Source organism: Tiliqua scincoides, chromosome 1 (assembly GCF_035046505.1).
Source record: "Tiliqua scincoides isolate rTilSci1 chromosome 1, rTilSci1.hap2, whole genome shotgun sequence".
In the NCBI taxonomy this organism is placed as follows: Eukaryota; Metazoa; Chordata; class Lepidosauria; order Squamata; family Scincidae; genus Tiliqua; species Tiliqua scincoides.
The window spans coordinates 309,123,949-309,149,572 of NC_089821.1; the positions used below are offsets into that span (position 1 = coordinate 309,123,949).

Sequence of the window (25,624 nt, forward strand, 5' to 3'; positions counted from 1 at the left end):
CCTATGAAGTGATCTGGCAGAGAATCCAGAGAACGGATTAGAAGCAGATGCATGTAATGAGAATCATCAATCACAAGGATGGCTGGGGATTAATAAGCCTTGTCCCCTTACCCATATTGGCAGTAAAACCTCTACTGATTCTACCTTACTAATAGGGAACTGGGAAATCATTCCTTCAGGGCTCTTCCTTGCACTTCTGAGTTCCGAAGGAGCTCTGATTTAGATTTATTAGAACTCAAAGGCAAAACCCCCTCACGAATCATATCTGCTGTATCGGTGCCCCTTGTTGATTAACACAGATTCCAAAGTCTCCGAAGACAATAGTGGCTTGAGGTGGGAAGCAATTATGTAGCTACTGGAAACCAGGAACAGCTACACTGATAGATACTCCTCTCTCTGGATCCCAAAGCAAAAATGTGATTTATTTGTTTACTAAAAGGGAGTACTTCTGCGTTGATTTCCCTTGCTCTTAAGGCAGCTTTCTTAAGAAAAAGTCCTTAAGCTTTCATGAAAAGCAAAATGGACAAATGAGGAAGACAACATCCAAATGATGGGGAAGAAGGAGTCTTGCTTTTGACAGACCGTCTGCCTTTTAAAAAAATACCACACGAACATGAATGCATTTTTCACAAAAGAACTTTTGGCTCAATATAAGCGGCTAATGGCCCAATCCTATCTGGGCCTTATGCTGCTGGAACTTGTGTTCTTTGCAGCAGCACACTGTGCGCTGCAGATGGGCAGAGGAATGGCGCACATACCAGTGGCTCCTGGAGGCTCCACCAGTCTCAGTAAGCTGGCAGCAAGGAGAGAGAGGGCAGGGGGTGGAGACAAGGCCTGAGGTGATGGATCTCAGTGGCAAACGTGCATACCATTCTACCCACCCCACCCCCCATTTTTCAACCTGCCCTGCCCCCCCTCTCTCCTTGGACTTACATCAGCTACATAGTTGATGTGGGTCTGAGGAAACACAGAGTTGGCCAGGAAGTAAGAGTTGCTTGTTTATTTCTGAATGGCCTTCTGATTGCCCCTACCACCACTGGATGTAAGCAGAGCTGTAACTGGGGCAGAGCCTGAGGGGTACCTGCCCCAGGCACTAAGCCAAGGGGGTGCATGACCAAGATTTCAGACTCAGACTTCCCTTCTGGTGGACAGGGCACTCTGCCAAATAACTCACATGCTGTAGAGAAGGAGTTTTGCTTACCAAGGCCTTGGTTTTGCTGTTCCCATTCCATTGCACTTGGAACCTGGTAAGATACTCCAGAGAGCTCTCCCACAGGGTTCTCCAGATCTTCCAACGGCTCTTGAGAGGTCTCCCCAGGAACAGTGAAGCTGGACAGGTCAACATCTCCATCCAAACTTTCATCCATGGAGTTTGTATCTTGGTCATCATCGTCATTGTCATCTTCATCTTCTTCTTCATCTGGCTCTTCCTCCTCCTCCTCCTCTTCCTCCTCTTCCTCTTCCTCTAGATAGGCCCAAAACAAATAAAAGACAATACTAGGAAAAATACAGAGGTTTCATTCACTGATATCATAAGAGTTCGTGAATCAGATCTGTGTTCCTCTCTTCTGGACCACTGGGATGCTAGAGGATTCTTTACATGCACTATTTATTATCTCTATGAATGCTGCATTGAATGTATTATTTCTCTCTGGGCATCTACTCACTAAATTTTGGAAAGTTCAAAAAGATTTAAGCTCCTGGATTCATGCAAACTGGAGTCCAGCACCCCATAACTAATATGGTGCCTGTATGAAAAGGATCTAGGTGTCTTCGGCTTCTATACACACTTTCCTGGGAGTACGTCTCACTAAATTCAGTGGGGCTTGTTTCTGAGTAGTCATGCATAGAGTTGTAGCATCAGTGGACCACAAGCTGAACACAAGCCAGCAGTATGATGCCACTGCAAAAAAGTAAGTGCAATAGTTCCACTCTCTTCTGCACTAGCCAGATCTTACTCAGAATATTGCATTCAGTTTGGGGCACCACATTTTAAGAAGGACATTGATAAGCAGGAGTGAGTTCAGAGGAGAACAATGAAGATGCTGATTGGAATCCAAGTCCTATGAGGAATAGTTAACAGAGCTTGGTACGTTTAGCGTGAGGAAGAAAAGATAGACTACGATTGTTGTCTTCAACCAAGTGTAAAGACAGTGTGGCACTCCACAGTGACAGCTGCTTCAGTCTGAGACACCCAATGGGGATGTCATCACTGGGATGCCACAGAAGAGGGGATACTGGCCAGCCTCCGTAGTTGGAGGAGGAAGTCCTTTAAAGGAGCAGGGGGAGTTCAGGAGAGTGAGATAGACAGGTAGGGGGAATGAGAATGAAGGGACAGAAGGTGAGCGAAAGGACGAGGATGTGGACGGAAGGAGAGAGGAAGAAAATGAAAGGAGGACAAGCCCTTAAGGGTCAATGTGGAAACCAGGAAGAAGGATCAGAAGAGGGAGATGAAGGATAAGGAGGAAGAAGACAAAAATTAAGGCCCAAAATGGAGGGAAAAGGAGTCCACTGAACCAGCCCAGTGGGGCAGAAAGAGAGAACCCCCTTTACCAGGCCTTGGATCATCACTGGGCAGAGGCCTCAGAGCCACTGCTCACCTGCTGGGTCCCAGGGAGACAGTGGGGAGCTCTGAGAGCAACCACCAGGTCCTGTGGGCCTTTGAAACAAAGGAATTATACCCAAGTAAAAGCATGGATGCAAAAACATGTGGATCGTGCAGGTACATTTATCAGGAAGGCTGCAGAGGTGTTCAGAATTATGGACAGAATTTAAACACATGTGCAGTTAACCGGAAACATTCCATTGTGCGCAGTATGTGGAACAGCCCAGCCTGCCGGTAAAACACCTTTTTGGTGGCGTAGCTGGAGGGGGGTGCGGAGCACTCAGTCTGGCAGGGAGCCTCAGTGCGGCGGGCAAGCAGCCCCTCCCTTCAGAGCCATTCTCGGTGGGGGGAGCAAAACGGAGAGGCCGCTTGCCCGCCGCACTGAGGCTCTCTGCCAGACTGAGTGCTCTGCACCCCCTCCAGCTACACCACTGCAATTTGTCCCATGATCTCCCACGTTAAATGCATCAACACAAGAAGCAGTAGGCAGCACTGCCACCTCTTGGTCACTAGGAGGTGGTGCAACCTCCGTGAAAGACTCACAACCAGAACGTTTTGCTGCGGAAGGAAGGAAAGTGTGACCAACACAGGAGAAAATGCATAAGAATTTATCCAATTAAATTCCGTAAGATTAAGAGCTGGGCTTCCCCCATTAACGAATAATGAATGACAAGGCCCAATGGACACCTGAGAAGATTTCCCCCAAACCCTCAGTTCAGCAAAGCATCACAATTCCTCATTCACAGAGTGTTGCAAGGGTTGAGATGGCATAGACTGGTTGGCCATCCTTGCCTTTTCAACATGGATATGCAAGTGCACACATCCCCCGCCTACAGACCAGTGATTTTCAACCAATGTGCCCCAAAAGGTCTGCAGGTGCACCAGGGAAGTTTGGAGCACAGTGGCTGAAAATCAACCGCTGTGCTCTAAACTCCGATGTGCCATAACACACCAGTTGAAAATTGCTGACCTACAGCGCTAGACTGGCACCAGAGACTGGTGGGTTGCTATCCACAAACACATCCAGCCTCCATGACTTCAGTGAACTTCAGTTTGCTTAAAAGTTTATGCTTGATCGTGACTGTCCCATTCACACGCATGCCCATGTGGAAATATATTTTGCTGAGTTCAGTGGAGCTTACTTTGATCATAGAAAGGAAAGTGCTTTTAAAATTAATTTTTTTTTTTTTTTGAAAACTCAGTCTGAAACAAGCTTAACTGCTCAGTCCAACTCCTAGGAAAGGGATGGCAGGCCAGGGGCTCTGATTTGACTTCCAAGCAAGTTAGATTGCTTGAAGAAAATCAAAAGACTTAAAGAAAAATATATATCCAGTACAAAAAAATTTAAAACTTAAGTATATTTCAGAATGTAATTCTTAGATCTTGATTATTTTTGCAGATTTTAAAAATCCAGGGTGGGGGAATTTGGCTGCAATACTATGCACACTTTCCTATGAGTAAGCCCCACTGATTTCAATGAAACTTACTTCTGAGTAGACATGCATAGGAACATGCTCTTAGAAGTGGTCTGAGCCAAACTTTTCTCGCTGAAAATTCATTTCTATTATTAATTGCATTGCAGTGATTCATCGAGTGGAGTATTTTTTTAAGCAGTTGCTGTTTCTCTTCCTTTACACGTATTCCCAAATGCAATTTGCATTGAGAAAGCAAAAAGAAGAGGGGGAAAAAGAAAAGAAAAACTAGAAGGCATCAAAACTATTTGAACAGGGTGACCAGATACAATGGAAGACAGAGTGGCTATACCTTTAACCACTGTATAGAAGAGAGTCGTGGCAGGTGCCGCTTTTTAAAACCTTCCATGTTGAGCTGCACCTGCTAGCTCTTCTGTATAGTGTTAAAGGTACAGGCACTCTGTCCTATATCTGGTCACCATGTATCTGGACCTATACCTGGTCACTGTTGAGAATCATGTAAAAAGAAAACAAATCCATGTCACACAATCACTTTTGGAATGAGTCTAGTCCTCAGTGAGGAACATCACTTTTGCTTGCTTTGAAGTACATTAAAAAAAAAAAAATGCAGTGTATCACTGGAGGATGGCCAAAGCAGTAAGTACTGCCAAAGCAGTAAGGGTTAACTACCCGGATATGGCCATCATAGGGCACAGCAGCTAGGAGTCCAGTAGCTGGAAAGTTACCAATGAGATCAATTGACTGATACCTACAAACCCTTCCCAAACCCAATTCCCCATCTCCAACAATAGACGGCACTCCACCAGGCCCTAATATATACTGCAGGATTTGGTGATGTTTCCCCCACTGTGTAGCAATAACAGAGCTGTACATTCTCTCTGCGGTCATCAGAATATTGATTGCGGCTTTTAAAAAAAACACACACACAATTGGCTTTAGTTAGAAGGCACCTAAGGCAGGCTATTGAAAGAAAAACTCAAAATGAAAGAAGGAAATACAACTGCCAGACTGTGGGGGGGGGGGGCATAAAGCATCTCCTGGTGTTCAAACCCCCTGCAGCAGCACTGACTTGTCACAACTTACTGATCCAGGACAGTAAAGGAATCATTGTGAGGCCTTGTGATGAATGCCCTGTCTTTCTCCCTATTTTTCTGCCCATTTTTCCTTAGTTTTGGACATTTCCAAACCTCTAGAACAGTGATTTTCAACCTTTTTCATCTCATGGCACACTGGCAAGGTATTAAAATGATCAAGGCACACCATCGGTTTTTTGATAATTGACAAGGCACACTGTGCTACCAATGTGGGGCTCACAATCTCAATGGCCCTACTAATAAATGACCCTCTCCCAAATTCATGCGGCACACTTGGGGACCATTCGCGGCACACCATTGTGCCACAGCACAGTGGTTGAAAATGGCTGCTCTAGAAGCTTCTGGGCAGGTTCTGGGCAGGTCTAAAAGAGGGGTGCTGGGACATCCCTCTTTAGCAATGCTGGCCCTTTGTCAAAGCACCACTATCAGCTAGCCATGCGCCTTTGTCTTAATTTGAATTGTTCTTCCCTGTCTGAAAGCAGTTAAACCTAATTGATTAGGCAGCCAAGCCTGTCTAGGTAAAGGGGTGGGATGGAGTGACCAGATAGACTTCACTCTTCCAATCAGATAGAGACATAATCAAACATAGGATACTTAACTCCAAGCATAGGGATACTTGTATGTTTCTGCCAAACATGAAATCTAATGCTGATTTGCAGAAGACACACCCATTTATTCTCCAGTACATGCAGGGACCAGGATTCTTGGACAGTGTGGGTCACTAGCAATGAGGCCTATATTTCCAGCTAGATGTGCTGGGGAACTTCTTTTGCTTCCTTTGCCATTTTCCCACTCCAAGCCAGCTTGCAAACACAGCAGCCCTGTGGGGTGTGGGGCATTAGTATTCAGCTGCCTCCCAGCCCCATCTGCTGGGTGTTACTAAGTAATGCGCATCACTTTGTTCAGAGTAAGTAGTGTATTTCAATGTGTCCGTCCAGCTGAGCTCAGGCATTTTCCATCAGCCTGCTTGTACATTTTCTACACCCACCCCTTTTGCCCCATTTGGTTTAATTCCCTTTCTTTGGGAAGTTTAATAAACTAGTTGCTCTTACCTGCCTAATCCATGTGCATGGGTAAATCACTGGATTGCCCCCTCAGATCACCCTTGCAGACACTGGTGTGGTTTTGATCTTTCATTGGAATCCTTGGGGTTCAGAACTCTCCTGGGAGGGAAGGTTTTCCCAGACACCCCCCCCCTTGCCTAGTCTCCGTAGACTGGAATGATGGTAATGGACAGAAACCACCAGATTCTTCCCATTCAGCTGCTTACCCAGTAGAAAGGGAAAGTAGGATACAGGAAAGGGTTGTGAGAGCTAACCACTAGGCACTACTCCCTTGGACAGACTGCCTTCTCCTGGTACCTTCCCTGACAGCAGGGAAGCCTTGTAGGCTGTGGCAGCTCTTAATAAAGTCACCAGGGAGCAGTGGCATAGCTACGGGGGGGGCACGGTAAGTTCTGCAGGCACTGCAATGCGCCATGTAATCAGCCTCTTCCACCTGCTATCAGATTCTGGGCAGTGAAATGCAACGCCACTGCCAGGGAAATGGCCCTCTTAAAAACAAATATCAGGGGAAGATATCCGTGGATTCCATATCCATAGATTCAGTTATCCGCAGATCGGGTCCACGGGGCACCTGCACTTGCACCCCCTCCGGAGGGTCCTCTGAGCCCAGCAGAGGCCACGGACATCCATTTGCGGCCTCTGCCAGGTTCATACTCAGCCCTAGAGGTTAAAAAAAAAAGTCACTTCCGGTTTTTCCGTGAAACCGGAAGTGACTTTGCAATGCCTTATAAGGCATTAGGAGGCCCAGGGAAGGTGCAGGGAATGAGAGTTTCTGGGCAGGGAATGGGGTAGGCAGGAGGTGGAAATGGGAGAAGGATCTCGGCAGCACTGTTGTGTTCTGGATACTACATTCCCCATCCCTTTCTCTCTCCCTTACTGTCCTTGGACTTGCACCAGCAGAAGACACTTTTCTGGCCATCACTAATGTGAAATATGACATATCATCCCAGGATGATCTTTGGTCAGATTTATGGTGTTGTGGAAGACCCAGCTTCTTACACCTGCACCCACAAGGGGGCCAGTCAACATGCCTTATGGAGACCCCAGTTTAGCCCACTTGATGCAAGTACCTTCTGATTCCAGCCTGTCCAGCCCATAGGTTGCAGCTGTGGTGATTCTGTGGGCCGCTGGGGCGGTGGGTTCCCTTGCAGGAGATGTCGAGGAAGGTGGAGCTGTAGGGGCTACCGTAGTGCCAAGAATCTCTTTGGTCTGCATTCTTAGCCCCTCCAGAGTCACGGGAGCATCTGCCACAGAAGCCACATCTTCCTGGCTCAGAGCAGCGACAGTCCCTGCAAGTTCCAGACAAAGAGGAAACTGGCATGTGCCTAACACCAGCACGACAAGTGGTTGCAAATCAGTCTTGCAGCAGCAGTAGCGTAGCCAGGGGGTGGCGCAGTAAGTACTGCAGACACCACACCATGTAAGTGGCCCCTTCCACTCACCATCTCCACCTCCCACTCACTGTCTCCCGTGCATTACCATCACTGCCTGGAATGGCTCCAACGGCAAGTAGAAGGGCCACTTACATGCACACACCCCAAGCTCTGGAGCCCAATATAACTGCTAGGCATGGAAAACATCTTTGCCTGAGATCTGCTATTGCTCATCAGGGTGGACAATATCAGGCTAGGAGGAACCCCAAATTCTGGCTCAATACAGTAGTCCCTCAGAATCCACAGGACTTTGGTTGCTCCCCCACCTCTCTCTCACAGATACTGATATTTGTGGACACTGGAATCCCCTTTTACAAACATTTAAAACTCAGTAAGGAAATCGTTTTCCCTACCTTTGCACTGCAAAATTTCACCATTTGCAGGTCTGCAGGGCAGTCTTCTCAATGATCGGAAACCATTCTGGAATGAGGTGCCTTGTGTCCTACAACCAAGAAGTGGCTTCCAAGAGCACAGTAGGCTGCCCTTCGGCCCTGCAAACAGCACAAATTTTGCACCGTTTGCAGGCGTGGAGGCACGGAAGGCTATTTTTCTTATTGATTTTTCCTTTTATAACGTTTTTAAATGGAGACCCCAGCTGATCTGCGGATGCCAGGCCTATAGATAAGGTGGGTTCACTGTAGCTCCTTTAAGGTGGGACCACTGTAGACCCTTGGGGATCTCACCTGGTCTTTCTTTGCATATCGGAGACAAAAGACAACTACTGTACTAGTTTCCCCCTTTATCATAAGATCAAAATGTACTGAAAAAAGTAAAGCAGGTGAAAACCCACAAACCTTCAGTAGTGGGTGTTTTAATGACAGGGAAATGGGTTGCAGGCAGAGCTGTAGCCACTGCAGCACCTTCCGATTCCCATAGCAGCTTGGTTGCACTGGAGATAGTTGATCTTTGGGTTGTTGGTTCTCTTCCCTCCTCCATCACTGCCCCTTCTCCTTTAGCATCCTGAGTAGTGAGATGTCCTGGTGTCACAGCAGCGCCAGTTTTATGGGTGGTGGTTGCTTCCTTTTGAGTTACATCTAGGGAGGGAACACAAAGTTGATTTTAAAAAACCATTCGGGGGGGAAAGGTCCAAAAGTATCAATCTTTGGGGGCTTCACAGAATTCTTTTAATCTGGCAAGAGGGGATGGTGGCAACATTTTGCAAGCAGGCTGGGTTATAAGAAGAAAGACTCTGCGTGACTAAGAGTGGAGTATTTATAAAGCTGAAGATGCCACACAACTGGGCCATGATTTTCAAAGCCTTCTGTTCGTTAGCGCATTAGACAGGATGAGCAGCATGTGAACAGCCGAGGCGTGCAAAATCTCTCCCTGCGGGTGTAATCCCACCTTCCCACATGCTGGCCTTTATCGGTGGATGTTGGTACAATGATCAACATCTCCACGCAGAGCCCAACTGGTATTTTGCACAATGGCAAAGCTAGAGGGGGGGATCAGCACCCATTGTCTACACTCCTGAGAAAAGCACCTCTCCCAGGGGCTGGCACTCTCCTAACCTCAATGAAATTAGCATTCTAAGCGGTCAGGCACAGCCCTGATGCTGACTCACATCCCCTTCCTTTCAATCTGGCCCTTCTAGTCTATTTGGCCAGAAAGGAACATGGAGGTGCTGGTGGGGGGGGGAGGCATACATTTGAGCAGAGTAGGCAGGAGTCCTAGTGATGGCGAAGGAGGTAAATGGGACATAAACAACAAGTTAGTCAGCTTGTGCGCATTGAGGAAACCAGGCCACCAGCATTCCACTTTGCCTATGCAGGGCCCATGAGATGGGGTAAAGGGGGTAATTTGTACCCAGGCACAGGGTTAAAAAGGGGGCAGAAATTTCTTGGGATCTTACATTTTCCAATCTCACCCAGACTCGCTGCCTGTGCAGGATGCTGAGGGCACTACCGTGGGCACATGGCAGTAACTACTGCTACAAGCCATACACACTGTGCCCAGGGATGCATATGTTCCTTGACAGTGTCAAATCTGGGAGGCAACTGGCCTGCTACAGTAGCTCTTTCGCTGATGGACCCACTTACCACAAAGCAGTGTGTAGGAGCTGTGACCCTGAGCTCCTATATACTCCTTCATGCTAAGTGGATGCTCAGGGACACAGTTGCGGGACTACAGTTGCTGCAGAAGTCCGTTTTGGTGCACTCAGGACACTTTCCTTTCTAGTGCGAGTCTCAATATGATGATGCTGATTTTCTGCAACCATTTTCTATATTTGAAAGATTTCAGAAAGATTTAGAAGTGTGTCTGGTTTTCTGTATTACTGTATCTAGCAGCCAACACTGGTAGACCTGGGCTCTCCATTGGGAAGCTGGTAGTCCTGGGCTCCAAAGACTATTCTGGCTGTCACCACTCTCCCCCTACCCTGTTTCACTCCCATTCTGCCCACCCCAATTGCTACCCTCCTCCACTCTGTTTCATCTCCTCCCCCTTTGGAAAGGGGCCCAAAAGGAACTTTGTATCCCCTAATAAAATTCCTTTCAGGAGCCCTGCTCTTCTCAGAGCCAAGCAGCTCCACTAAGTCAAGCCCCAGAAGGCTTTGGGGGAACGCAGTGGTGGTCACGGAGAACACCTTGGAATGCATCTTAGCAGCAACAATGGTGGGCGCCATATTTTTTTAGCAGGGTCTCCGGGGTTGGTCACGGACTCTTTGAGGTTCCTGGGCCGCCAGCCAGTGCCCTGGTTGGCCAACCACCGATTCAGGCCTTGCTTGGAGACAGTATTCTTGAAAGTGAGAGAAAAAAGTGGCTATGTCAAACTGAAATAAAGAAGGCCCTTTAATAATTCTGATGGAGGGGAGACATTACAAAAGAATTTTCTTTGACTTTCTGCACTTTTCCCCTTTTTTTTTCTTGTTAGATCTTGCAGTTGCTGAAACATTGATCAAAGATTCCCCTAGCTGTAGCTATCCACTGCAGGAGAATAGTGAGACTGCACTAATCTGTTTTCTTTCACAAGTCTGTGCGTCTTATACTCCAGTACATTCTCATCACACATGATCACCATCAATCATTCTGCCTCTTCTCTGGAAAGCGTGTGCAATGCAAACTGCAGGATTTTTCTCTCTGGCCCCCCAGAGTCCAGTATGACTCAGGCTCACCTCCTGAAAAGATTCTTTTTCTCTTTCATTCATTTGAGGGTAGTTTTGTCAAAACAATTTGGTTCTTGTCTGTACATGGGCCCACCCACTGCTCACTGCAGTGGCTCGGGAACAGCCAAACAAAAACTGGAGCCAGGCTGCAGAAATCTGAGCTGTCTGCAAAAATCACATGCACAGCAGCAGTCACTGCTCCAAAGCCTGAAGGTCAACGGCTTCTCCACTTCCATGCTATCAAGGCAGTATCTGTGAAGGTCACCAGCTAGAAAGGAAAGCCATTCAGGAATTTTCAAATCATGCAAAAATAGCAAACACCTTCCTCCCCCCCCCCCAGTTTTCCAGGAAAAAAACATGGAAAATTTGGAGAAAAATTAAAAAATACGCATCACTCAAACTTTATGCAGACAAGATAATCTAGATTTATGTTTCCCAAATTGTGGGTCGGGACCCGCCAGTGTGTCTCAACCTGATTGTTGGTGGGTCATGAACCCGAAACTAACAAGCTAATAGCTGACAAGGAAAATGAATTGAGCCCCATTGGAAAGAGAAACTGAGCAGCCCATGCACATTTAATTGCAAGTAGGCAAATGTGTTTCAATCTGCTTCAAAGGCTAGGCCAAGAGGAACGCAAAGGAACTTCAAAGGCCAGGCCAACGAACCCAGGCCCCCAAAAACACTCAAGAAGGAAGTTCCCCACTTCAAGCTGACAAGGAAAGATCATTGAGCCCTATGGAAAGTGAAACTGAACCGCACCTATGTTCCTTAGCTCCTTAGTTCCTTAGTTGCCTTAGCTCCTCTTGAAGGCTAGGTGAAGGGGAAAAAAACAACACCACCAGAATGGCCTCAGTCCCATGAACGTGGAGCTCAACAAATGCTCCAGAAGGTCCCCCCCCCCCCCACCATAGTAAAAAGGATAAAAACAGGAACTTGAGCGGCTGGCAAAATGAAACTTTTTCTTTTTTTAGTCTCATAATGCTGGGTGGGTTCCGAAAGAGTGTCATTTTTAAAAGTGGGTCCCAGTACAAAAAGTTTGGGAACCACTGCTGTCTAACATGAAAAGAAGGGGAAGCGTTGGAGTGCAGCCTCAACAATTCTTCCGACCTGAACGAACATTGCTAAGGTAGGGTGGGACGAGCTTCCTTTCCTCTGCCCGGAGGTGTAACTAGGGCAGAGCCTGCAGAGCACCAGTTCCAGGGAGTTCCACTGGAGGAGGTTCATGACTGCCCCCCAGGCTCCACTCTCAATGCAGAGGAGAAGCTGGCGGCCTCCGCAGGAGAAGGAACAGAGAGCAAGAAGCTGCTGCAGTGAGCACCTCTCCTCCAGGGGGAAGCCGGAAGTGACACCACGATACACGCGAGTTATGCCTCTGCCACATGTCATGGGCAAACTTTCCCCAGCTTTGTAGCCCAGCCCCATGGAAGGGCAGCTTTGCACTCTGCAAACTGATAGAGGTGGTTATGACTCGACGAGGACATGGGGATACTAAATGAAAACCTTTCCGTTTGCAAAGGTTTTGATGTTTAACCTTTCTGTTGTGTTTATTTCAAGTACCTGTTTGACTCCTTTGCTGTTTGAAAACTTAGCAGCTGTTTTTGTCTCATTATGTGTTGCAAGAGGGCGATTTTATAAAAGGTTTGAGCAACAGTCTCATCTCTTTCAGCCAGTGGCCTAGCTAGAGGGGGTGCAAAGCACTAAGTTTTGCAGGGAGCCTCACCAAGGTGTGCAAACGGCCTATCCCCTTCCTCTTTGGAGCCATTCAGGCGGGGAAGCAAAATGAAAGGGGACACCTGGCTCCAAAGGGGAGGGGCCCCTTGCACGTCACGGTAAGGCTCCCGGCAAAACTTAGTGCTTTGCACCACACCAGCTACACCACTACTTTCAGTCACAGGTCAAAACTAATTCAAATTACAAATTGCTGTGATCAATTTAAACATAAGACAAAACAATCAAAATTGTGAAAAATGCAAGAAGGCAACATCAGAAACCCCACTTATGGCCTACAACAGGGGTGCTCAATAGGTGGATCGTGATCTACCGGTAGATCGTGAGGCAAAATGAGTCGATCGCGGAGTGCCGACCCCCCCCTTCAGGTGCCTCTGGGAGGAAACGCCGGGAGTAAGCCCCATTGTACTCAATGGGGCTTACTCCCAGGTAAGTGTGGCTAGGATTGCAGCCTCACAGCCTAATCCTAGGCATGTCTACTCAGGAGTAAGTCCTGTTATACTCAGTGGGGCTCAAGGTACACCAACATACATTGTACACATAAATGTTATATGTTATGATGGCGCGAACATTGTAAAAAAAACTCTGGTAGATCTCCGGGCCTTGCTGGGTTTCAAAGTAGCTCTTGAGCCAAAAAAAGTGTGAGCACCCCTGGCCTACAACATCTCGGCTCCCTGTAGCCGCCAGGACTAACAGCTGTTGAAAGACATCCTCGAAGGCAGTGGTTCCCAAACTTTATTGCACCAAGACCCACTTTTTAAAATGACACTATCAGGATCCACCTAGGTTTACCAGACTTTTTAAAAAGGATCTAGAAAGAAATATTATTACTTATAAATAAATATTGACCAGTAAAAAACCCTCAAACATTCATCTCCCTATGTTTACACATGCTTGCAAACTGTAGGAGCTGAGCTCTTTGCAGGACAATTAACAGCTACAGTTTCTGATTTTTGAATAGCCTCAGGCAGTGGTTCTTTAACTTTTCCCCTGCTCCTTGTAGCCATTGGCCACGGCTCCCCATTACAACACCTCACCTCAGTTACCCCCAAAATGGGGATGAAGGTGTTATAATTATACACTGGAAACAAAAAAAAACAGCTGCCAGCACTCCGTGGCTGCAATCCTAACCACACTTACCTGAGAGTAAGCCCCATTGAACAAAATAGGACTTACTTCTGAGTAGACCTGGTTAGGATTGTGCCCGGAGTTTGTTAGCAGCACACCTGGAAGGTTTTGGAAAGGGAGAAAGGGATGAATTTGCTGAGGGAGGGGAAGACTTTGTTTTGTGTGCATCTGCTAATTGCAAATTGATGCAAACTGAGACCTAGAGACTGTTTGGCTGAAATCCTAACCCCACTTTCCTGGGAGTAAGTCCAGTTGAACACAATAGGACTTACTTCTGAGTACACCTAGCTAGGATTGTGCCTTTTGTCTTACAATAGCAGCCAACAGAGTATCGCCCCCCCCCCCCGCCAAAGGAAGCAGGAGGAAAAAGGGGATGGCCAAAAAGGAATGGGGATTTTTATTTTTAATCAATTTTTGGAGACAAAGCCATCAAGAGTGGCTTTTTTATCTTTTTGGGAGGGGGAGGAAAAAGAGAAAGGTGAGGATCCTGGGTTAAGCTGACACAGACCCCAAGCCTATGTAGGTCTACACAGAAGTAAGCCTCATTTGAGTCAATGGGGCTTACTCCCAGGAAAGTGTGGGAAGGATTACAGCCATAACCAGCAAGATTACAACTCACCCCCAAAGTAGATGGGGGGGGCTGCTCACACACATACACCCAGCATGCAGATGCCACCCCATTCCCCCCAGCCAAGACGGAGGGATGCAGGCTGGGGCATTTGGACACTAAGAGCAGGCTGGGCTCCCCAAGTGGAGGACTTACTCTTCCCTCCCACTTTGAAGCCCGCCAAGAGCACCCCTGTGCTGCTGAGATGCAGCACCTCCACACTCTTCTCTCCTCCAGCCTTGACCAATCCCAGGATGGCGAGGGGCACACTGGGAAATGCAGTCCTTGGGGCGAGGGTGCACATGGAGAGAGCTCCATGCTAAGATGCGGCACCTCTGCCTGCCCAGCCAGCCGTCTCTCCCACCTCCCCCCACCATGTTTCACACGCCCTCCCAGCCTCACGCTGCCCCACCCACATCGTTCACAGCTGCAGAAAAGCAGCAAGGCAACAGGTGCAGCTGAGCAGAGCAGCCCAGTCCAGCCTCTCTCCCCAAGATGCCTGGCAACACCCCTGGAGGCCAGCCACACCTCACTAGGGAGGCGGGACGCACAGATTGAATACCTCAGGCCTCAGGGCTTGAGTCAATTAGTTATCTGATCTTTCCACACCCTTTGGCGACCCACTAAAAATCAGGTTGTGGCTCCAGACCCACAGTTTGGGAACCACTTCTCCACAGATTTGTCTGATTCCCTTCTAAAGTTGTCTAAGGCAGTGGCCATCAGGCCTCAGCCAGACCTCAGGCAATGAAACTTAGTGGGATCACTTGACTCGTTCAGACCAGATCTCTAGTGGATATTTGGGACAAATCAGAACATGGCACCAAAGATGGATGGACAACGTACAAAGATGGACTCACATTAGGCCAAATTCCCTTGTACCAGTTAGCTCACTAAAAGTAAAGTAAGTAAATGCTTAAAAAGAATAACAGCAAAGGGAGCAGAGATGAGGAAAGAATTACCTCTTGGGGTTTGGAAGGCGTCTGACTTGGTCACATCAGTTGTCGTCGCAGTCTCTGGAAACAATCTGGAATGGCTCGTCACGATGCCATCTACCTCTTGGACTGCACTTCCACCAGGAGCTTTGGCCTTTACTGAGGGATCAGTGGCACGGAGAGGCTTCAGGCTAGTGGAAACTGTTAGCCAGTCTTCCCCCTGGACAGATGCCTTGTCTGACCCAAGCTGCACATCTTGCCTTTCTTTCGCTGGGGTCGCTGATAACCTCGGTGGCAGGGCCTTCTTCACGTCATCTTCTTCTTCCTCTCCTCCGGCTGCCAGATTTGGCTCCGTCATCATTTGCCGCCGATCCCCCGGCACAGGTTGCAAAGCACTCACCCGATTGGCAGACTCTAATTTTGTGTCATCCCAATCATCACTCTGCAACGACACGGCCACAGCAGCCATGGCACTGGTAGGCATGACTTTCAAGGCCTCCCGACTAGTAGAGACATCCACATTTAAGATGGCACCAGTAGGAGATAATGTGGATTTCACCATCGCACTAGTTCCTGTTGCAGTGGAGAGCCTGTCTCCAGTGGATCTTTGTCCAGCATCAATGAACTGACTATCCAGAGGCAAAGAACTTGCAGAGTGATCACAGAGGACTGTGGTAGGGAGCAAGGATGGCAAATCTTCTGTAGTCAGCTGAGGTGTGCGTGAAGGGTCAGCACTTACTTCTTTTTCTGGGGTGCTTAGCATTAAGCCACCACCACCACCACCACTCAGGATTCCTGTAGAATCAAGCTGTGGTCTACCACCATCCCCCTCTGTCGTCTCAGCTGCAGGGCCACTAAGTACATCCCCACTGATGTCCGGGATTGGAGCTGTCACAACCATGGGGAGCAGGGACTTGTGTGATGCATTTTCATCCAGCTCTTTATTGGGCCCGTTGGAAACCAGCTGCTTTTCACTATCCTCAGCCCCTGGGATGGCAGTGGTGTAAACATCCAAACTCTGGCCTCCCAGGAGACCATGAATACCCAGAAGGGTTTGTAGTGTCGCCTTAGCCAGGATGGCTGTGCTTAGTGATGCCCCTGCTGAGGCTCCATGCAGGCTTTCGGAGGCAGCGGTTTGCACAGGCAAGCCTACTTCACTCTCCGGGTTCGACAGCCTAGCGCTCTCCACTCCTTCAGAACGGCTGCCTGCCCCTGCAGCCTGCTGCAGTTGCCTTCTGTGCCTTTCCTCTGTGTTTCGCAAAGCAAAGCATTGCAGGCTGCAGGCGTTGAGCAGAACCAGGCAGATGGCAATGCACACTGGAAAGCCGGTCCGTGGGCTCATGCTGGAGGGAAGCTGCACATGGAAATGAGGAGAGCAAATGGTGCCAGTGCCCTGGAAACAAGAAGCCAAACAGAGCCATCATTTTGTTTTCCTTGCAAATTAGCACTTTGAATTGCACTGAAACATTGGATACGGTTCTATCAGCTACTGCTAGCTCCCTACCATTAGGGAAATCAGCTGTGCAGTGTGTCTTGGCTCAGGCCAGTTCTACTGGAAGTACTTACCACCAATTATCCCTTGACTTTATCTGATCAGCAGTGGAATCACTACAGGATGCAGAAGTGCGGAACGTACCAGGTGACACCCTTAGCGGGAGTGACACCACTATTTACTGTGAAAATCTTGGTATTTTCAAATAATGTCATCATGTCATATGTCCTTTGATGGGTAATTTAATGCAGAATGCAATGAAACAAACTACATCAAGATATCTGTAACCTATCAAAGGTTATAGCCAAATAACCAGAAAATGAAAACACAACTGCCTTATGTAACAAAAAGTAGATTTTTTAAAACTCAAAACTGACCAGTGAGACGGATTGTTCTGAGAGCTGGTGAGGTGTTATGACACAACAGAGAACCAATAAGGTGTTCGTATGAATCCACTTGTGTAGCTAAGGGAGGGCTGGGGGGATGTTGTGCTCCCAGGCAGCACTCTGTTGGGGATGGTGAGACAGTCCTCCGAGTGGCTGCCTGCTTTATCCGCTTTAAAAAAAAATGATGAAGATGAAGCAGGTGTGCAGCCACTCGGAATCTCCAATTTTAGAAATGAGTTATGTCAGAATGTCAGATGCAAGAGAGGGCACCAGGATGCAGGTCTCTTGCTGTCTTGTGTGCTCTCTGGGGCATTTGGTGGGCCGCTGTGAGATACAGGAAGCTGGACTAGATGGGCCTATGGCCTGATCCAGTGGGGCTGTTCTTATGTTCTTAACTACAATTCCCAGGAAGCCTTGCAGGTCTCTTGGTATCTGGTGTGCTCCCTGGGGCATTTGGTGGGCCGCTGTGAGATACAGGAAGCTGGACTAGATGGGCCTATGGCCTGATCCAGTGGGGCTGTTCTTATGTTCTTAACTACAATTCCCAGGAGGCCTTGCAGGTCTCTTGTTATCAGGTGTGCTCCCTGGGGCATTTGGTGGGCCGCTGTGAGATACAGGAGACTGGACTAGATGGGCCTATGGCCTGATCCAGCAGGGCTGTTCTTATGTTCTTAACAGCGCGCAGCCACTTGGGGCAAACGCATGCCACTCTGAGAAGCCGGCCACTTCATCTGCTTTGGAAAAAGAGCAAATCATGGATGGCCTCTCTCCCCTTCACAGCGACTAGCTCCATCTGAATGGCTGCGAGGGATTGTAATGGCGAGGAAGTAATGGCGATGATGTCATCACGTCATCACAATTATTTCCTGGTGGGGAGCAGGGTGGCAGGTGTGATCCAGAGCGGCGGGTGTGACCCAGGGTGGCAGGGTCATCAGCTATGCTGCTATACAAGTCAGCTTTCATTTCCATGTATTCAAGCTAATACTAGAACACTTATTCAGTTGCATGAGTGTCATCAAGTTGGCCACTGGTTTTCTGCTGGTTACTGACTTGTTGGGTGACCTGTACTGTTGTATATCAAAACAAATAAATTCAATCAACCCAAGTGATGCCACTGCATTTTGGCTGTACGTATGAAATTGTAATTTATTCTGTGTGGTCTGGTATGGGAGGAGGTTCATCTTGGGGGTAATGCAATGTGCTCTCACACCGGGGGACATAAACCTTAGCGACGCCTCTGCTCATTAGCCCTTAATTTTCTCTTCTCCTCAACTCTATCACTCTGCTAACAACTGGTCCCTTCAAGCCTCTGCAAGACAATCCTCTAGTCTAAACCAGCCATTTTCAACCACTGTGCCTTGGCGTACTGGTGTGCCGTGAATGGTCTGCAGGTGTGCCATGGGAGTTTGAGGAAGGGCAATTTATTAGTGGGGCCAGTGAGCCCCCCACCAACAGCATGGTGTGCCGTGTCAATTGTCAAAAAACTGATGGTGTGCCTTGACAATTTTTGTACCTTGTCAGTGTGCCGTGAGATGGAAAAGATTAAAATCACTGCTCTAAACCCTGATTTCCCCCTCCCCTTCCATATTACGTTATCTAGTTGCCGTATGGTTGGGTGGACCTGGGCTCTACCATCACCAAAGGCTACTGAAAAAACTCCACAGTCAGGGAATTAGAGGGCAGGTCCTCTCCTGGACTGAGACCTGGTTGAAGACCAGGAAACAGAGAGTGGGTGTCAATGGGCAATTTTCACAGTGGAGAAAGGTGAAAAGCAGTGTGCCCCAAGAATCTGTCCTGGGACCGGTGCTTTTCAACATCTTCATAAATGATCTGGAGACAGGGTTGAGCAGTGAGGTGGCTATGTTTGCAGACGACACCAAACTTTTCCGAGTGGTGAAGACCAGAAGTGATTGTGAGAAGCTCCAGAAGGATCTCGCCAAACTGGCAGAATGGGCAGCAAAGTGGCAGATGCATTTCAATGTAAGTAAGTGTAAAGTCATGCACATTGGGGCAAAAAATTAAAACTTTAGATATAGGCTAATGGGTTCTGAGCTGTCTGTGACAGATCAGGAGAGAGGTCTTGGGGTGGTGGTGGACAGGTCGATGAAAGTGTCGACCCAATGTGCGGCGGCAGTAAAGAAGGCCAATTCTATGCTTGGGATCATTAGAAAAGGTACTGAGAACAAAACGGCTAATATTATAATGCCGTTGTACGAATCGATGGTAAGGCCACACCTGGAGTATTGTGTCCAGTTCTGGTTGCCACATCTCAAAAAAGACATAGTGGAAATGGAGAAGGTGCAAAAGACAGCGACTAAGATGATTACGGGGCTGGGGCAGCTTCCTTATGAGGAAAGGCTACGGCGTTTGGGCCTCTTCAGCCTCGAAAAGAGACGCCTGAGGGGGGACATGATTGAGACATACAAAATTATGCATGGGAAGGATAAAGTGGATAGAGAGATGCTCTTTACTCTCTCACGTAACACCAGAACCAGGGGACATCCACTAAAATTGAGTGTTGGGAGAGTTAGAACAGACAAGAGAAAATATTTCTTTACTCAGCGTGTGGTTGGTCTGTGGAACTCCTTGCCACAGGATGTGGTGACGGCATCTGGCCTGGATGCCTTTGGACAAGTTTCTGGAGCAAAAATCCATTACAGGTTACAAGCCATGATGTGTTTGTGCAACCTCCTGATTTTAGAAATGGGCTGTGTCAGAATGCCAGATGCAAGGGAGGGCCCCAGGATGCAGGTCTCTTGTTATCAGGTGTGCTCCCTGGGGCATTTAGTGGGCCGCTGTGAGATACAGGAAGTTGGACTAGATGGGCCTTTGGCCTGATTCAGTGGGGCTGTTCTTATGTTCTTAACTACAATTCCCAGGAAGCCTTGCAGGTCTCTTGTTATCTGGTGTGCTCCCTGGTGTGCTCCATTTGGTGGGCCGCTGTGAGATACAGGAAGCTGGACTAGATGGGCCTATGGCCTGATCCAGTGGGGCTGTTCTTATGTTCTTATGCTCTGCATCAAGAAGCCTACTAGACCTGGGCGCCAAAGATTTTGAACTAATAGTCCAAAGACCACTGTGGCTGGCAGTACCCTCTCCCTGCCCAATTTTGCCCCCCCCCCAGTTCTGCCTGCGCCCATTGCTCCCCTCCCTCTTTGGGAAGGGGCCCAAAAGAAACTTTGTACCCCCTGATAAAATTCTTCTCATAGGCCCTGGATCAGACTGCTAAAATTTACTGATAAATCTGACCAAGAACGGTACCCAACAGTTTGCCTCCTTCCTCTGTAATTTGCCTGCAAACTAGGCTCACAAAACAGAGTTTGCACTTGCTTTGTGGTCAACCTTTTCTCAAATTAGGAAGTTAATGCATGAAGCCTGCAAGCCTGATCTTGTCTGATCTCAGAAGCTAAGCAGGGTCAGGCCAGGTTAGTACTTGGATGGGAGACTGCCTGGGAATACTCGGTGCTGTAGACTTACACCAGTCTTTTGAGACTGAAGGCTGCCAACCATTGGGAAGCTATGAACACTTACATGGAAATAAACCCCACTGAACACAGTGTGGCTTACTTCTGAGTAAACATGCAGATTGCACTGCATGCTGAGCACATGATGAGAGGAAGGATACAGGCCCTGATCATGGCTATGTAGCCACTACCTGGGAATAGGTCACAAGACTACCAGATCTGACTGAAGCTATTCCTGGAGACATTTCCAACAGGATGTATTGTCATTAACTGCCCAATCCTACCCCCCCCCCCCCGCTGGAACTAGTGATCCTGAGGCTGGGCATGCTTTACAGTCCTCAGAAACAGCCTTCCATGAAGCACACAGAGCCACATGCTTCTGACCTGCTACTGGAGAGGCCACAGAAGTCTTGCGCACAGTGGCAGGGACAGAAGCGCCTTCCAACAAAGCTTGGTGGTGGGGGCAGGGGGTGGGCTGTAAAGGGGTGGACCAGGGGCATGACTGGGCAGTAAGGGGGGAAGGATTGGGGGCATGGAGGTAGCAGGAGGGGGTGGTTCTGGTAGCAATGAAGCATGTCAGATTCTAACCTCTCCTTTTTGAAGCTACCCACCTCTTTTTTTCTCAGCAGATATATGCCACCAAAAATGGTGGTGACCATCCGAGAAGACCCACGGGCAACTTCCAGGTCTACTGGGAGATTACAAGTCTTTTATACTTACTGCCTGTTTGCCCTCGCTTCACCCATACGCATACCCCTTTAGATGCAGCATGCGCCTTTTGGTGCAGTTGCATCTGTGAGGCTGGCAGGAGATAAGGTTGGACTCTAAGCCAAGGAAGCCCTGTTAAAATCTCCAGGATTGCTGTCCATTGTCACCTGGAAATCAAAGCCAATCCTGCGAACCCCCAGGCCAATCCTGAAGCATAAGCAGCCCTAGTGGGCAACACAGAAGCACTGCCCTGAGCCATCTCCAAGACAAGTCCAGTACTGGTGAAAACTGCTGCAGAGATGGAGCTGGAGTGAGGATTTTGGCTGGCACAAACCCAGCTCCTGCCGACCGTGCCTATAAACAGAACTGCTGTTCATATTCCACAAAAACACCTCCATCCCTGAAGCACAGAGAACATGACATCCTGTTGGTTCACTTGATGGGAAAAGCTGTGGACAGCTGTCAGCTGCCATCTCTCAACATACTGCCCTATGGAGGGAGGCTGATTCAGAAGCACCAGAAAGGTTTGGTAATTAGGGGCTCAAACCTATCCAACCTTCCAGTGTTGATGCGGCCATGCCAACAGGACGTGCACTGCATCTGTGGTGGGGAGGCAGTCATGGAGATCTGCCCAAGGTAAGGGAGCGTTTGTTCCCTTACCTTGGGGCTGCACTGTGGCTGCATCAGCATGGGAAAGTTGGATAGGATTGGGGTCCTAAAATATCTGAATACAGTGCCTGACTAAACTACTTTCATTATTTATCCAAGGTCCGCCAATATGGATGGACAAGTAGGAAGAAAAGAAATGATTTTGTTGGATGATTCTCATTACTCCATAACACAACCTCTTTGTACATTCCTCTGCTGTCACAGGATAAAAAAGTCAGTTTCGCACATGATCTGAACATGCGTTTGGAATAAACGTGCTTATGGTTTTTTGGTGTACATGTGAAACATTTCAGGTCTGAAAAAATAAAACGTGAAATGGCCTTCAGATGCCCGAGACGAGCAACAGATATTAAATGAGTGGAAAATAACTGACTGCATAATTCCACGCTTATTCTTCCATTAATATCATCATGTATTAGGGTATGAACATTTTTCTTCTCATGGTACACTGACCACCGTAGTCTTCTCTATGGTTTTCACCTCTTGTGATGTCACTTGGGCTGCAATCCTAACTACACTTTCCTGAGAGTAAGCCCCATTGAACAAAATAGGGCTTACATCTGAGTAGACCTGGTTAGGCTTGTGCCCTTTCATGCTCTGGGACATTCTTCCAGGTTCAGCAGCTCTGTTTCTAGAGCAACTGTCTGTAGTAATGAATTCCCTGTCCCCATTCCCCCGCCAGCTCTGCCAATTCGTTACTACAGACAGTTGCCCTAGAAACAGAGCCGTGGAACCCGGAAGAGTTTTTCATCTATTTTCAACCGCTGTACTCCAAATTCCCATGGCACACCTGTGGCCCTTTCATGGCACGACAATGTGCTACAGCACACCAATTGAAAATCGCAGTGTTGGGGGCTTCAGTGTGTTTGAAAGTGTTATCACGCATGTAAAAAACAAAGTGTGAAAAGAAATTGAAACAGATCTCCCTGCACATACAAATCTATTATATTGTAGAGAAGGTAAGACTAGAAAACGTATTCCTTGAAAGATCTGCTTTCCACACACAGAGGGTTTTCTTTGCCATGGGGTTTTCTTTGCCTGCATTCTGAAGTGGTGCAGACTGAAAAGGGCTTATACCAGGCCAGTCTTCTCCACTGGTAGGAAGAACCAATGAAACACGATAGTCTCCCCTGGCTTCACAGTTCAGCAAACTCTATGCCCCAGTTTAGAGAACTGATCTGAAGGCCTTAGGAGTGGACCTCAACAAGTGGGAAACCCTGGCCTCTGAGCGGCCCGCTTGGAGACAGGCTGTGCAGCATGGCCTTTCCCAGTTTGAAGAGACACTTGGCCAACAGTCTGAGGCAAAGAGGCAAAGAAGGAAGGCCCATAGCCAGGGAGACAGACCAGGGACAGACTGCACTTGCTCCCGGTGTGGAAGGGATTGTCACTCCCGAATCGGCCTTTTCAGTCACACTAGATGCTGTTCCAGAACCACCTTTCAGAGCGCGATACCAGAGTCTTTCGAGACTGAAGGTTGCCAACTACTACTAGAGAACTGATGTACTCTATAATGAAGTTAGCAGAACAAAAGCCCCAGGTTATTCAAGAGAGAGTCAGGAAGCCAAGCACAGCTGAAGACAAACAATAGCCGGGAGAGGCACAGACCAATCCAAACACAAGGAAAAGTGTTCCCTGCCCTGGTTATTCAGAGACATATGACCCAATCCTAAAGGCACCTAGCGCCACTGAAAAAAAATGTGGCGCAAAGTGGCGCAAAGTGCTTTCTAGCTGATGCAAAAGGCCACATGCCATTGTCCACAGCCTGTCCACTGTGGCAAACGGAGTGGTTGCTTCCATGCAACAGCAGACTTCAGATGCCCACTGGCCCTAGTGAATATGCACAGAGGATGGTGGGGAAGGGGATCGTGGGGAAAAGGGCGGATTGGGACCAAAGAGGGGGTGGTTTGGGCAGCAGTGGTACACACCGAAACCTGACCCCTTTCCTGGACTCAGTCTGCCTTCCCCAGCCCACATGGACTTGCGCCAGCAATATTGAGTAGACCCCCTTGCCTTGGGGAGGCCTCTGGAGGCTGAAACCACCCTGCAGGATGCAGGGGGTGCAAAACTGGTGTTGCTACATTGCCGCATGGAGATCTTTGGCAAATTGGGCTACTAACTCTCAGGAAGTGGTGCAGATTCTTCCACAAGTTTAGGTCAGCCTGTTTTAAAGGGGTTAAACAAAAAGCAATAGGTTCAAATTTAAGATGGATTTAACAAAATGCCCTTATCCATTAAAAAAAAAACAACTGAACAGTTATTTTGGCACAACATCACCTACTGGCAAAGTTGTGGAAACCTTTTCACACAAAGTCCAGAGACCTCTGTGACATCACAGAAGCCTGTGGGGCAGGGCTGGTCCAGCCATACAGCCCCTAGAAGCAGGCTATGGTATATGGTTGGCAACCTTCAGTCTGGAAAGACTATGGTATAAGCCTACAGCACCCGGTATTCCCAGGCGGTCTCCCATCCAAGTGCTAACCAGGCCTGACCCTGCTTAGCTTCCGAGATCAGACAAGATCGGGCATGTGCAGGGTAACAGTTGCTGTCAAGCAGGCTATGTTGGTGGCAGATTGCCAGGAGTCTGAGGGGGCAGTGGATTGGGGGTTCCTTTCATTCCAAGTCTTCTGCTGCTGTCTTCCTACAAACTGCCAGTCAATCCAAGAATGATCTATTTCATGCTCACTAAAGCACAAGCACATCATTCTGTTACTCACCATGCTTCTCATAGCACTGCCTTGAATCATGGAAGTGCAGGACTTCCAGTTTCATTTACAGGGAGCATGGTAAAGGTTTGGGGTATTTTTTTAGCCCAGGGGCAGTGGACCAAGATGACTTCCAGTGGCATTCCAAGTCGCACTGCCCCTGCTTTGGGGCGTACTTCACATGTGCTAGCACAGAAGGAGATATGCAGCCTGGCCTCTTGCCCAACTCCTCAATAGGAACTAAACCCCTCCAAGTTGGAGGAAACAGAGTGCAGGGCTGCAGTGGAGCACAGGGTGGGAGAAATGATGGGGTGGAAGGGACAGGACTAAAAGGAGAGAGGGGCTCAGTCTGGCGCACCATATAGGAGCTGAGGGTGAGAGCGCTGAGAGAATCAGAAGGAGGCTGCTGACATTCAGTGAGAAGAGTGATCCCGGGTGGAGGAGAGAGAGGGTGCAGTGGACCCCCACCCCATCACTTCAGAAGCTGCAAGGGGAACGGGTGCAGGAGGCAGAGGGTGCAGTATACCACCTCCCAACTCTTCTGAGCCCCCAGGGTGAACAGGAAGGGGCCGGCCAGGGCAAAAGACTGCGTAGATGGATAGAGAGAAAGATGTCCGGGGCAGATGTTCTTTCTCCTTCCCTTCTTGTGTGCCATGAACGGAACAGGGGACCACAGCTCTCCCTGTTCCAGGGAGAGGACCACAAGAGGGCAGGGTGTGACAGCTCACAAACATTCAACTGCTGAGGGGGCAAGTTTGGTTTTGGAATATTAGTTAACAGTTTAATTGCTCTAAGGAAGTAGAAGGTCAGCTTGTGCAAAAAGAAAAAAAAGATCTCACACAGAAGCCATGGGCAGGAGGATGTGTGTGCTGCTGGAATGCTGAAGACAGTGGCATAGCTAGACGGGGTGTGAGGTTTTGCAGGGAGCCTCACCCCAGCGTTCAAGCAGCCCCTCGCCTCCCCCCGAGTCAGGCATGTGTCTCCATTTTGCTCCCAGAATGTCTCTGAAGGGGATGGGGAGGACGCTTGCACACTACGCTGAGGCTCCCTGCAAAACTTAGTGCTTTGCACCCCCT

The 25,624-nt window shown here is 48.4% G+C and overlaps 1 protein-coding gene and 1 pseudogene across 1 annotated transcript in view; both read right to left on the reverse strand.

Moving 5' to 3' along the window:
* Positions 1-25,624, reverse strand: part of ARMH4 (armadillo like helical domain containing 4) — a 49,238-nt gene that overhangs the window by 11,947 nt on the left and 11,667 nt on the right. The window contains exons 2-4 of the mRNA XM_066624305.1: positions 15,155-16,520; positions 7,267-7,485; positions 1,202-1,465 (exon numbers count right to left, since the gene is read on the reverse strand). Coding sequence (XP_066480402.1) covers positions 1,202-1,465; positions 7,267-7,485; positions 15,155-16,520 — 1,849 coding nt within the window. The remainder of the gene's footprint in view (positions 1-1,201; positions 1,466-7,266; positions 7,486-15,154; positions 16,521-25,624) is intronic.
* On the reverse strand, positions 24,277-24,393 carry LOC136637708 (5S ribosomal RNA; annotated as a pseudogene).